We start from the raw sequence: 13,215 nt of genomic DNA, 5'->3' as shown, positions 1-13,215 counted from the left end.
CGTGTAAGGGAATCATTCACACTGAAGTGATCAATCGTGGCACGTCCTGCTGCTGATAGTGGGATAGATGCCAAGAGCTCTGTTTATGGTGTCAGAGTTAATCTACCATGACACATCCTTTAGAAGTTAATTGGTTAATTCCAGATTATGGGACCTCTAATCGCCAGTAACCATAGGTGACAAACTAGAATACTGAAGGAATAAGTAAATGCTGACTTGTGATCCCGTCATAGGGGACTGTATTGTTTGTAAATAGTGACTTGTTTTAGAATGATGTTGTGACGCCTCTAGTGATTTCGGAGGAAACTTGGATGAAGTTCTAAACCAGCGGTGGGCAAACTACGGCCTTTAGGCCAGATCCGGCCAGTGGGATTGCCAGCCACGGGGTGCAGTGGGACTAAGGCAGGCTCCCTGCCTGCTCTGGCCCTGCACCACTCGTGGAAGCAGCTGGCACCAAGTCCCCCTGCTGCCCCTGTGGGAGGGGGAGGGCAGAGGACTCTGTGCGCTGCCCTACTGCAGGCACCGCCTCCCGCAGCTCCCATTGGCCGGGAACGGGAACCACAGTATTTATATCACCTCCCAGCTGGTATTTATAGAGTTGTTAAAACATGGAGTTTATAGTGTACACGTTTGTGTCTGCACTGCTTAGTTGTGAAATACAGCATTCCTCAGAGTGTGCACAAGTGTTTGGAGGTCCGACATGAAGAATGTTATGAGGTGGGAACCAAGGCTCTTGTTACCTTGTCCCTTTTCCCCCCCTTCAAGGAAATAATAGAAGTTATTGGAATGAATTTATTTTGCTTCAGTCGCTTATTCCTGGTAGTTTTGCTCCCTATGTGAAGCAGTCATAAGAATGGCCCATCTAGCCCAGTATCCTGTCTTCTGATAGTGGCCAGTGCCAGGTGCCCCAGAGGGAATGAACAGAACAGGTAATCAAGTGCTCCTTCCCCTGTTGCTCATTCCCAGCTTCTGGCAAACAGAGGCTAGGGATACCATTCATGCCCATCCTGGCTAATAGGTCCATCAATGGCTATCTTCTATGAATTTATCTAGTTCTTTTTTGAACCATGTTATGGTCTTGGCCTTCGCAACATCCTCTGGCAAGGAGTTCCACAGGTTGACTGCGTTGTGTGAAGAAATTCTTCCTTTTATTTGTTTTAAACCTGCTGCCTATTAATTTCATTTGGTGACCCCTAGTTCTTGTGTTATGAGAAGTAGTAAACACTTCCTTATCTACTTTCTCTACATCAGTCATGATTTTATAGAGTTGTCTGTCTCTCACAGCTTTCTGAGAAAGACATGAGCATGCTGGAGGAGAGAATAAAACGGGCTGCTAAGAGACCCGCTGCTGCTCCAGCAAGGCAGGCAGAAGAGAAACCTCAGCGTGCTCAGAGCACAAATGCTAATGCTAGCATGCTGAGGAAGGGACCAGCTGAGGACATGTCTTCCAAACTCAAGTATGTAATGGAAAAAGTTATGATCTTCTATGGCTTCTGCAGTGTACGTGCTAAGAACATGTTCTGCAGTGTTACCTTTAGTTCTTGTAGTCATTGTCTTTGCATGTTCTGAAAACTGTCTGTCTGGGCAAATATTGTAAAACAAAATGTTTGAATCTCTCTTCATTGTTTTGTCTTGTCTTGTCTATCTGCCTCTTGAATCCTTTCTAAATGGTCTTGTGCCTTCTTTCACTGCTTCTCCATGGACAGAATTATGTATCGCACTTATAGGATGTAAGTACTGTCCACTAACTCCTTGGTAGCAGGGCTCTTGTATCTTTCTAACTCCTGCCTTAATCATTCCCTCTGAGAGTGACTGACTTTTATGCTGACCAGTTCTAGGTATTTGTAAATAACGTAGACTAAAATTACAAGAATAGAGGGCCTCTACCAAGAGCAACTACAACCCAAACTGCTAGCAGACATGGCAATTCCATGCTGGGCAGCTGCTGGAAATATTAGGAGAATTCATTCCTGTGTGTTGCATTAAACTTGGTATTGATTGGAATCCATTCTTAATTTGATAGGGCCAGTGTACAGAGGCCAGCCGGATGAGCATTTAGAATCTGAGCTTGGAGATACCCATACCACAAACAAAGCTTAGTAACTATACCTTGCACCACATGTCAATGTATTTTAGATCATTCTGATATTTGGAGAAAAGACCCCTGGTGAAACTTCTGTAACAGAATGTTCCACTTAAAGGGAATCTAATCTCTAACATGCAAGTGTCTCAGGACCCTATGGGAGTCCTGGATCCTGACTGGCTTGTCAGGTTACTAATTCAGTTAGTGTCCCTTCTCTTAGCCATGAGAGAGAAGACCTGAGCTTCAATAAGATGTCCCATCAATGTCATCTTTGGTGGTGCTGGATCTCAGTCATAGGCAGAGCAGTGCATGCCTGTCACAACTTCAGTGTGGCTTATAGTGGGCTGTAGGGGTAACCCAGCAGCTTCTCAGGTGAACTATGAAAGCAAGTAATTGGCAGCTACTCTCCTGGCTTGCATAAGTCTTTACTGCTAATAGCTGGGGGAACTGTAAAGGGTTCAATTAGAGGACTGAATAAAATCAGATCTACAAAATCACAATCTCGATATGAGAGCTTAGGACTACCACTGGATGTTAGTGTTACCATGCCATCTTAGTGTGTATAGACATGAACACCTTTCTTCTGGTTTCCATAGCCAAGCCCGCAACATGAGTGGCCATTCTGAGACAACACATACAGTTCCACGGGAATTCCAGCTGGATCTAGATGAAATTGAGAATGACAATGGCACAGTTCGATGCGAGATGCCAGCACTTGTACAACACAAACTAGATGACATCTTTGAGCCAGTCCTGATCCCGGAACCCAAGTGAGTTTAGATGTATTCCTGCTTAGGTGAAAGCCAATTGAAACTGTCTAAAACCATCGTGAGCAGGTGCATATAGACACTAGCATGTGTAAGTAAAGCTTTGTCCAAGAAGTTAAGACCTGCATTAGTGTGAAAAGTCAAGACAATCAAGGTAGTGGTCTGTTGATGGTTAGGCTATGGGATATGAGTGGGAAGAGGTGTGTTGGTAGGCTGTAATAAAAAATTCATTATTATCTGGGGGGGAGAGATGCTGAAGGGGGGCTGTCCATGAGCTTACCACACAAGAAAAGGAAGCCTGGTCTCATGGGTAACACGTGGTCTGAGTGAGATTAGGTTGTACTTAGTTCTGTCCCAGGTGGTTTATGTGATTGACACATCACTGAACATCTCTTTTTCCCTCTGTAAATGAGAATGAAACTCTCCTCACAGGGATGTCTGTGAGGATGAATCCCGCTTTCTGTCTTTGAAATCTGACTGGAAGGCACCAGTGAAGTTCAGGTTGGAACTATTTTTTCATGGAGAGTCATAAGACCTTTCCCTTCCCAACTGTCTAGGATCCGTGCTGTGTCCCCACACTTTGATGACATGCACAGTAATACAGCTTCCACCATCAACTTTGTCATCTCCCAGGTAGCCAGTGGTGACATAAATACTAGTATCCAGGCTCTGGCACAGGTAAGTGGAACTTTTAGTTGGCAGCTACACTGCATTGAGCTAAGGCCAGTGGTCTGCGAGAGTGATGAGTTGCACACTGGTGGTGTTGCCATGTCAGGTGATGTGGGCACCACTCAGAATGTTGCTGATGACACAGCCAAGTGCACAGGGGCCATCTGACTCGCTAATTCCATAGCAGTTTTCCATCAGACAGAATGTAGGACATATTCTGTAGGTGGGGACTTGTACTAGATCATCATCCCTATAGACTCCAGCTCTGAGCTGGTGACAGCTGTCAGTGATGATGAGATGGTGGTGTCTTAAGACTGTTCCTATTTCAACTTTGCTTTTACCCTGACATAAGTTCAGGTTACTAGATGTCTCACCTCCATGTTGTGCCAGGGAGGGTTGGTTTTTGATGAAACTGACTTGCAAATCCCAAGTGTAGGAGTTGCATGCCCTGACTCATAACCCTTGAACCATTCTGTTAGGGAGCACAATGCCCAGAAAACTACACAAGACCGATAATTACAGAATCCATAATATAAGCTCTTGAACACTCAAAATTTTGTACGAGTTCCTTGAGTACAGGATACAAGTCATAGCTAATCAAGGAATCACTAATGCCACTGAATGTACTGGATTAGTTGTAGAAGTGCAAAGTCACTAATTGTTGAAGTTTTAGAAAGCAGACGACTTGACTAATGGAATAGTAAGTATGGGGGAAGCAAAGTTAAACGTTCTTCCTGTGCTGTTTGCAGAGGATCAACTTTAATGTGTCTTGGGTGTTTTGCTCTTAGATTGATGAGGTCCTCAGACAGGAGGACAAAGCAGAAGCCATGTCTGGCCACATTGACCAGTTCCTAATAGCTACATTCATGCAGCTCCGACTGATCTACAACACGCACATGGCAGATGAGAAACTGGACAAGGATGAGATAGTCAAGCTCTACAGCTGCATCATTGGGAACATGATCTCGGTAAGACAGAGAGGAAAGGGAACAAGCCTTGTACAAATGGATGGGTGGAGATGAGAATATGTCCTCTACAGGTCTTGTCTTCTAGTATATTTTGTTTAAGAAGGCTTCTTTCTAGCTATTCTCTAAAATGGCTCTTTTGGAGCTAGTCTAGAAACAGCCCTGTGCAGGAAATCAAATTTGATGCAAAGTACATGAGGTATAGGGGGAGTGAGTGCTTCATGTCTGTCTCCAAACAATGCTCAGATTGGCTGCAAGCATCCTGGGACAGTAGGGGTTAGGGAATCTTATTCCAAAAAGGAATATAGTGAGAGACACCCTCTGGATGAGTTGGTGTGAGATATAGATTGAGCTTTGTGTCTAGGGCTGTACAGAACATATGTAACCTCATTATTTTATGAAGCTTGCTGATAAATCGTAGCCCATTTCAAACATTATTTATACATGAGATGTCGATTGAATGGGGAACTTTCATTCTGTCATGAATACCGTGTCTTAAATTGCTGAAAGTTTCTAGACTTTGTTTCTGTTGGAGGATAACTTTTTTTTTAACTTTCTAACATGGCACAGCTATCTGAAATGAGGCAGTGGCAAGGGGGAAGTACTTTCCCTGTTGTAAGGGCTTGTGACCACCCTGAACAACTCTAGTGCTGAAATTGAGCAGGGATGAGGCCTTGCCTAACGGAAGTACCATTGACTGTTGAAAATGGCTTGTAGTATCCCTAGTCAGGGGATTGGGAAATGTATTTTTGTTTCAGCATTTTTAAGGCCAGAAATGACCATTATGATTTAGTCTGACTTCCTGCATAACACAGAATGTAGAATTTGCGCATCAAGCCCAGTAACTTGTGGCTGAACTAGAGCATGAGGTATGGTACAGTCTGTATGTTAAACAGCCTTCCAAACATCCTAAATGAAAGACGGCGGAGTTGTATAGGTCTGCCTGACTTCAGTGTATGGTGGAGGAGGAAGAGACTGTGCTACCGTAATTCAGTTCCCTTGTGCATATGCATTATGATCACTAGTTTTTTTGTTTGTTTGTTTTTTCCCCCATCCAAACCCATTAACTTGAGGCAGATAGCTGGTATGGAAAACTTCAGCCAAAACAGGTAAAATTTGGCAAAGGTGCAACTGAAAACGAGGTCTTATAGCAGGAAGTATTGGAAAACCTTAAGTGTTGGTACCAGGCCCACCTACGACTTTTTTTTTCTAGATTCTCTGGCATGCATGGTAATGCTTCATGTGTATCTAAGGTTGAAGGAAAAATAGCATATTGCAGTATCTGAAAAATAATGTAATAACAGTCTCTTAATGCATACACATAAGGAAACACAATTAAAATGCAGTTCTGTCTTAGCTGGTGCTGTCTGTCAGTTTCTTGCATCACCACCAACAATCAAGGTCTGCAAGTCAAATTAGCTCCTCAGGGTCCAGTGCAACCTCTCCCTCCCCCCCTCCCCCCCCATGGGTTTGCACAGGTAATAGGGTTGCTTTATTTTAACCATTCTTGACCCAAATGAAGCAGTAGAAGCTTGCTTCTCCCTCTGAGCTGGGTTGGCTCAGGAGGACCAAGAGTAGGAAATGTAGTCAATCTCCATTTTATTCATTGAAATCAGTAGCTCTGACCAATACAAACATGGGGAGTAGATCTTTGTGGGGTAAGAAACCATTTTTTACATATTCTGTTTTCAAAATAAAACCAACTAACATTTACATGTACAGCCTTAACTTCAGTATTTCCTGCCTCTGAATGCTTAACTCTATAACCTTATTGTTCTTCCCATACGTTTTAATAGAATATATAAACACTTTATGAAAGAGGCGCATATTTAAAGAGGGAGTTGCAAGTAGAATCGCAGATGAGTCCCAAAACTAAATGATGCATGCTGAAGAAATTTCTAATCCTGGCTTTTATCGACAGCTATTCCAGATGGAGAGCCTGGCCCGGGAGGCCTCCACAGGAGTGCTGAAAGACTTAATGCATGGCCTCATTACATTAATGCTGGATTCACGGGTTGAAGACCTCGAGGAAGGGCAGCAGGTCATCCGATCAGTCAACCTTTTGGTGGTGAAGGTTCTGGAGAAGTCTGACCAGACGAACATCTTGAGGTAAGTTACTCTTTGTTAGAATCAGAGAAGACCGAAGTTCTCTCCCTCTACAACAGTCTCGTACCACAGATGAAATACCACTTCACTGTTCGTGTATGTGATTTCAGAGAATATGGCTCTCTAGTCTGCCCTTACCGTTCGTTAGTCACTGTCGCATTGAGTCTTTTTGCAAGACAATGGCCTGTTAACTAAAGTGGTGAGCAAAGCTGGCTGTAGAATAGTTCAGCTGGCTACTGAAAAAAACAAGCATATCAGGACAGTAACTTTAAGGAAATGTCTACATAGTTGCTGGGAGTGTGCTTCGCAGTGCAGGTAGCCATGCTAAAAATAGCAAGTGTGGCTACAGCCGCTCAGACTAGCCACCTGAATACAAACCTGCCTGACTCCCTTGGGTACATACTTGGGTGGCTAGCTTGAGTTGCCACCTGTACTGCTACAGCCATGCTGCTGTTTGTGCATGCTAGCTCAAGCAGAGCCTGAGAGGGTCTCTACTCTTGCTGGGAAGCATGCTCTCAGCTGCTGTGTAGATATATCTAAAGGGGCACAGTTATAACTAAATCACTATCCAATCTATATCATTGGGGTAAAGCAGGGGAGGGCAAACTTTTTGGCCCAAGGGCAATGTCGGAGTTGCGAAACTGTATGAGGGCCGGGTAGGGAAGGCTGTGCCCCCTCTCACTTCCTGCCCTGTTCCCCCCCCACCCCCATCCAACCTGTCCCCTGACTGCCCTGACCCCTATTCACACCCCTGTCCCCTGACAGGCCCCCAGGGACTCCCACACCTATCCAACTGCTCCCTGTCCCCGGCTGCCCCCCGGGACTCCCTGGCCCTTATCAAACCCTCCTACTCCCCGCCCCCTTACCATGCTGCTCAGAGCACCAGGACTGGAAGCCGCACCACTGTGCAGTCTAGAGCACCGGGGCAGGCTGGCGGCTCTCGCAGCCGTGCTGCCTGTCAGGAGCTCGCAGCTCCGCCACCCAGAGCACTGGTGGCATGGCAAGCTGAGTCTGCGGGGGAGGGGGCAGAAGCTCAAGGGTCCAGTGGGCCAGATGTGGCCCACGGGCTGTAGTTTGCCCACCTCTGGGGTAAAGCTTTACGATGAACCATTCTACAACCTAAACTTGTAGTCTGTGTCATTGGATTGTCAGTTGACCAGTATTGACATGGTATGTTCTGCAGAGATTCAGCTCTCCATTTTTATGGAGGTGATAGTAAGATATTGGAGCCAGGCAGGAGGTGCAGAGGATTGTGTGAAAGTTGAACTAGTTGTGGTCTGTAGCCACTAGTGTGGTGTTCAATAGGGCTGTGCTTTTCCATTTCCTTTATAGCATTTGTCCATCTAATGCTACTTGTTCTCTCCAGTGCCCTGCTTGTTCTGCTCCAAGACAGTCTGCTAGCAACAGCCAGCTCTCCCAAGTTCTCAGAGCTTGTCATGAAGGTGAGCCTATAATGGGGATTGTGTACTCACTTGGTCCTTCTTTGAAGTGTCTGTTCCTAATCCACAGTGTTGGTTTCAAGAGAAACAAGGTGCTTTAAGACCAAGTTGGTGAACATAACTTTAAATGCTACTCTAGCACCTAGTCTAGACATAATATGTTAAGATATAACTTGTCTCATCTACACTAAGGTTCTAGTTAAAACGTTGATGTGTTAAACGCCCCTTATCCTAGGTTAGACATACCCTTAATGAGATTAGAAGCATCCAGCAGGGCCAGAGCATTGTGTGAAGCTCATGGTAGTATACATACACTAATAACTCAGTCAATCTCCTGCTAACGGTAATGGAATCAACAGCAGCACTTATTCTTCTGGGCATCTAGCTCCAGATACTAAGACCCTGGATACAGCAAAACTTGCAGCAGGAACTCCCCTCTGACTTGAGCAGTTGGTTTCATAAACTTTTCTTTCTCTCCAGTGTCTGTGGAGAATGGTGCGGCTTCTTCCTGAAACCATCAATAGCATCAACCTGGATCGAATCCTGCTAGACATCCACATTTTCATGAAGGTGTTTCCCAAGGAGAAGCTGAAGCAGTGTAAAAGTGAATTCCCCATAAGGACACTTAAGACTCTGCTTCACACCCTGTGCAAGCTGAAAGGGCCCAAGGTTAGAGCAGAGACCAGCTATGTGCTTTAATTTAAGTTGCTCAAGCTGTCTTTAAAGTTCTTTTATTATGTCTTTCTCAGATCTTGGACCATTTAACAATGATAGAAAACAAGAATGAATCTGAGCTGGAGGCTCACCTGTGTCGAGTAATGAAGCACTCCATGGACCAAACTGGAAGCAAGACTGATAAAGAGACAGAAAAGGGGGCTTCTCGTATAGTAAGTAACGTGAAGTTAACGGTGGAGGGAGAAGTGGCAAATGGACTGTTCCAAGACACAAGTGCCTAACTAGCTCCAGACAGATGTGAAGTTAGGCTGCCCACTGGAACATGTGATCAGTGTCTGAAATTGGTCCCTCTAATGCTGTGCCTCTGAGATGCATTAAGACTCAATAAGTACCCCTCTTGCTTGCTGAACATGAGCTCTGATAATGGCTGGTCCACTAAACTTCAACTGTGGCCAGAACAGCCTTTAAATGCAGGTCTCCCAAGATGACACTTCTAGTCCAATGTGTCATCCGTTGTACCTGACGTCTGTATAAACCCCCGTATTGTAAAAGACGGTTCTTTTGACTCAGCTAGCCTGTGCTGTTGTCTGTCTGTCCCTGAAGCTCCACAGGCAGCTGGTAGGTCCTTGGCACTTGAATGTATTGTAAATTGTTTAGCTGAGTACCTCTAATTTTTTGGGGATGCCCCTTTAAATCTTGTTGAGGAGTCTCCATGTCTTTCTTAGGATGAAAAGTCTTCAAAGGCCAAAGTAAATGATTTTTTAGCAGAGATATTTAAGAAGATTGGCTCCAAGGAGAACACTAAAGAGGTGAGTGCTTTCTTATCATAGGAAGAACGGGAAGGTTACACCACCTCATGTGCCTACTGCAGTTTAGGTAACACATGAAAACTTTCCTCCTTCCCCAGGGTCTGGCAGAGCTGTATGAATATAAAAAGAAGTATTCTGATGCAGACATTGAGCCCTTCTTGAAAAACTCCTCTCAGTTCTTCCAGAGCTATGTGGAACGAGGCCTCCGGCTTATTGAGATGGAAAGGGAGGGCAAAGGACGCATTCCTTCATCTACAGGTACAGAACTTCTTGGCAACACAAGTGAATTGGCCTGGGGATGTGGCATGCTGAATTTAGTTATAATGGGGCAACTGTAGCTGCTCCCCTTAAGTGCCACTATGTTTGAGACCCTTATGGGCTGCCAAAATGACCTCCTTATTCTCTGAGCACTTGTTAGTGGCACATTCATGAAGTCACTATGGCACCTCTTGCAAAGACCACTCATGCTTTGCCACTCACAGGGAATGTGCTGTGGTTACCTTACCGAACTAGGTGGGAAGAGATATAGAGGTAAAGATTTGAAAGGACTTCAGGGCACATCATTCTGGTCATGGTTAGAGAAGTGCCCCTCTAAAAGAAAATTAAAGAACTTTTACTCTGTCTAATGGGGTGCAGTGCATTGGAGTCCTATGTTGAAGGCCTGGCAAGCAAGCAATTCTTGTTGCAGTAACTTACTCTGAAGTTCTCCTTATCCTAAGCTAGGCTTCCTTGGTGAAGCATACTATCAGGACATCAGAGTGGCAGCTGCAAAATTCTCTCTCTCCTTATTTTAGGACCTCTAAAATAGTGTCATAGAATCTTTGCATGAAACTGTCAGATTGAAGCAAGGCATAAACTTCGTAGATTTCACATCAACACAGCAGACATAAGATATAGCTTTTCTTCTAATGTCCCCAGTCTTGGCTAGGAATAGTCTGGCAACCCTTAATAGGAGCAGTCTATATCAGGTAAGCTGTTAAGTCACCCTGTAAATGTCCCAGGAAGCCAGGGGATAGTCACAGTTCTCCATTCAGATCTGTCAACACAGAGGCCTGCTTAACAGGCTATCTTGTTTACTAGATCCTTGTTCCCATAAATTCTGAATTTCAGATGTCTCAACTTGCTCAGTGAAGTGTTTCAGTAGAACAGAACTCGGAAATTTGTCCGTAAGCACACTCCAGTAATTAAGAAAATGCAATATAATAAAACTACAGATCCCATTAGGAAATCATGAAACATAGCAGTAGAATAGCTATTTATAGTAAAGGACACATACTATGCTTGTCCTTCTGCTCCTAGAAGATCCAACACTGTGCCCATTGAAGTCTTTCCCCTTAACTCCCCCTTCCCCCAAAGTAATTTGGCAGTAGGAGTGACTGAGTCTCTCAGAACCTCCTAAATGCTGCTGGTAATGCAGAACTAACTTCTGTCCCCACTTTGAAAAATCTGCACAGTCAAAAGATGAAGTGCTAGCTAGCACCTCAGCAATGTAGCCTTCCAAACTGCATTAATCATATTGCTTTGCTTCATTTAAAGACTAAAAGAAATATATCAGGACTCAGTTATTTCCTGTGGGTGGAGAGTGTCTGTCTGTCTGTCTGTCTCTCCCTCAACTTTAAAGATCCAAGACAACTTTCTGCCTCAGTCTCTCTTCTTAGTTTCTCCATTCCATGAAGAGAGAGAGCTCTTTTCATTAATTTGATAAAGCCTGTCTGATATGTGGAGACTAGAGGGAAAGGGGATCTTTGGAGGCTCTTTCACCACTCTCAATTACATGAAGAGGAATTGGGAGAAGCAGTGCCCTTAAGTTTCCTGCACAAGAACCCTGGGTGGGTTTAGGTCAATAGAGGAATACCTCAGTCCTCTGTGTTCCTCTAACTCAGCTTGCTGCACTGAAGAGCAAAGGATAAACTTAAAAGCCTTTCCCTCATGTAATGTCAATTTACCATTTGGTTTTAATGGCTACTCATGACCCACAATAGCCTCTTCAGTTGTTCCAATTAATGGCCAGAACATGTTGGCTTTTGGGGCTGCTTTGCTGCTCGCTTATGGTGGCTTGACTTCTTTCAAGAAATGGGCTAATCATTGTCAACCCTCTCAAACCCATTGCCCTACCTGTAAATATAATTGATTAATGGGATTTCCAAGAGCACAGTGTGGGTCAATGTAGTCTCAAGATCTAGATTGTTCTGTTGGATACTACATGAGGCTAAGAGGCTTAAACGTGTTCTTTTTCCCTTTCCTAGGAATTTCTCCTCAGACGGAGGTAACGTGTCTCCCCACTTCCACCAACACAGTGTCTTCATCCATAGGAAACACAAATGGGGAGGAGGTGGGGCCTTCAGTCTACCTGGAAAGGCTAAAAATCCTCAGGCAGCGTTGTGGCCTTGACAATGCAAAGGTATTGTACTTCTAAAGACCCCCTATAAATTCCACAAGGGAAGTGGCCCACTTAGGCTGAGGCCACTCATTTGGAGATCTGCTGTACAGTGCCCAGACTCTGATCCCAGTGAGTTCTTCTGCATGTCATCTTTCCTGGTGTAAATGGCTTTAAAGCTGTTACCTGGCTGAGTAAACTCTTAGTGCTTCAACTTCCTTTTCTCTGCTGCACTGATGTAGACACCACTAGCTGCTAGACTCCAGAGTTGTATCTTCTCTTGCCAGGTAGTTAACTGATAGTTTCTGGGAAAGGCTAAATGACTTACCTTTAGTTACTGGCCTCTAAAGGGTAATACCTATATTAAGCTATACTCCTGGGTCACATGACTGTGTTTTCTAAACTTCTGTACCCTCCCACTCTACAACAACTAAAAGCATGAATGGAGGGCTGTGTGGCCGGGGCACATGGGATTTTGAGACCGCAATAATGCTGAATGTGCTCAGTATGTTACATTGGAACCTGTGGAATGGATCAAACCTTCAATACATCCAGTGCTTTCTGTTTGGGAATCTTAGTTACTCATTGAAAGATGGTTACTGCCAGCCACTTTAGACATACTGGTGACTCCAGGAATAGCTGCAAGGCTTAGGTGGTATAGATATAGGTAGAACACTACCCTGACCTTTTAAAATAGGACATGCACATCAGTTTACTGCTGAGTGCAAAATGGCATGTGGTGCTGATGTAAACTCAACTCTGTCACTGACTTTTGAAGCTGCAGATTCCCAGAAGAGCAGTGACTTGACTCTGAAGCATCTGATGGCAGAAGAATCCTGTCAGGCAATTCCAAGTTTTTTCTTTCTACTCAGTTACTTCAGAATTCCTCACTCTGTCCTCATGATGCCATACCTGGGAGCAGCCTCTGTCTACACTGAGAGTTTAAAAACAGTGGGAGTCCAGCAGGTTCGCAGTGGGCCTTCCCAATGAAATGGGAACTGATTGTTGTTTTCTCTAAAGAGAATGAGAGCTGGTGTGTGAGGATGGGCTTTGCTTTAGATCCTAAGTAGTACTCAATAGTGCAGACCTTTGGCTCCTTTAGTTAATTGAGATGAGAAGCAGAGAGCGATAACCAAATGTGACGAGTGTGAGTAAGCAAAGATTTAGGCTCTAAGGTAGGTAAGCCCAAGCAATGTGGAAAACTTGTCACACATACAGGTAATTCAGAAAACTTGTGCTTAATGCAAGTGATCATGAGAAGCATACAATTCACTCTGGTCACCACTAACCGAAAATAGTGACCACCTGGTTCCAAGTAGCTAATG

The 13,215-nt window shown here is 44.4% G+C and overlaps 1 protein-coding gene across 3 annotated transcripts in view; it reads left to right on the top strand.

Moving 5' to 3' along the window:
• CKAP5 (cytoskeleton associated protein 5) overlaps positions 1–13,215 on the top strand; it is a 99,333-nt gene that overhangs the window by 83,451 nt on the left and 2,667 nt on the right. For all 3 annotated transcript variants that reach the window (XM_084629875.1, XM_084629877.1, XM_084629876.1), the window contains exons 33-43: positions 1,285–1,457; positions 2,680–2,853; positions 3,408–3,528; positions 4,308–4,487; positions 6,406–6,593; positions 7,957–8,032; positions 8,510–8,698; positions 8,779–8,916; positions 9,430–9,513; positions 9,612–9,771; positions 11,760–11,914. In XM_084629875.1, coding sequence (XP_084486001.1) covers positions 1,285–1,457; positions 2,680–2,853; positions 3,408–3,528; positions 4,308–4,487; positions 6,406–6,593; positions 7,957–8,032; positions 8,510–8,698; positions 8,779–8,916; positions 9,430–9,513; positions 9,612–9,771; positions 11,760–11,914 — 1,638 coding nt within the window. The remainder of the gene's footprint in view (positions 1–1,284; positions 1,458–2,679; positions 2,854–3,407; positions 3,529–4,307; positions 4,488–6,405; positions 6,594–7,956; positions 8,033–8,509; positions 8,699–8,778; positions 8,917–9,429; positions 9,514–9,611; positions 9,772–11,759; positions 11,915–13,215) is intronic.

This window comes from Lepidochelys olivacea (assembly GCF_965140295.1).
Source record: "Lepidochelys olivacea isolate rLepOli2 genome assembly, chromosome: 6".
Lineage (NCBI taxonomy): Eukaryota > Metazoa > Chordata > Testudines > Cheloniidae > Lepidochelys > Lepidochelys olivacea.
The sequence above is the reverse complement of the archived record's forward strand: the minus strand, read 5'-3'. Positions and strand labels throughout refer to the sequence as shown.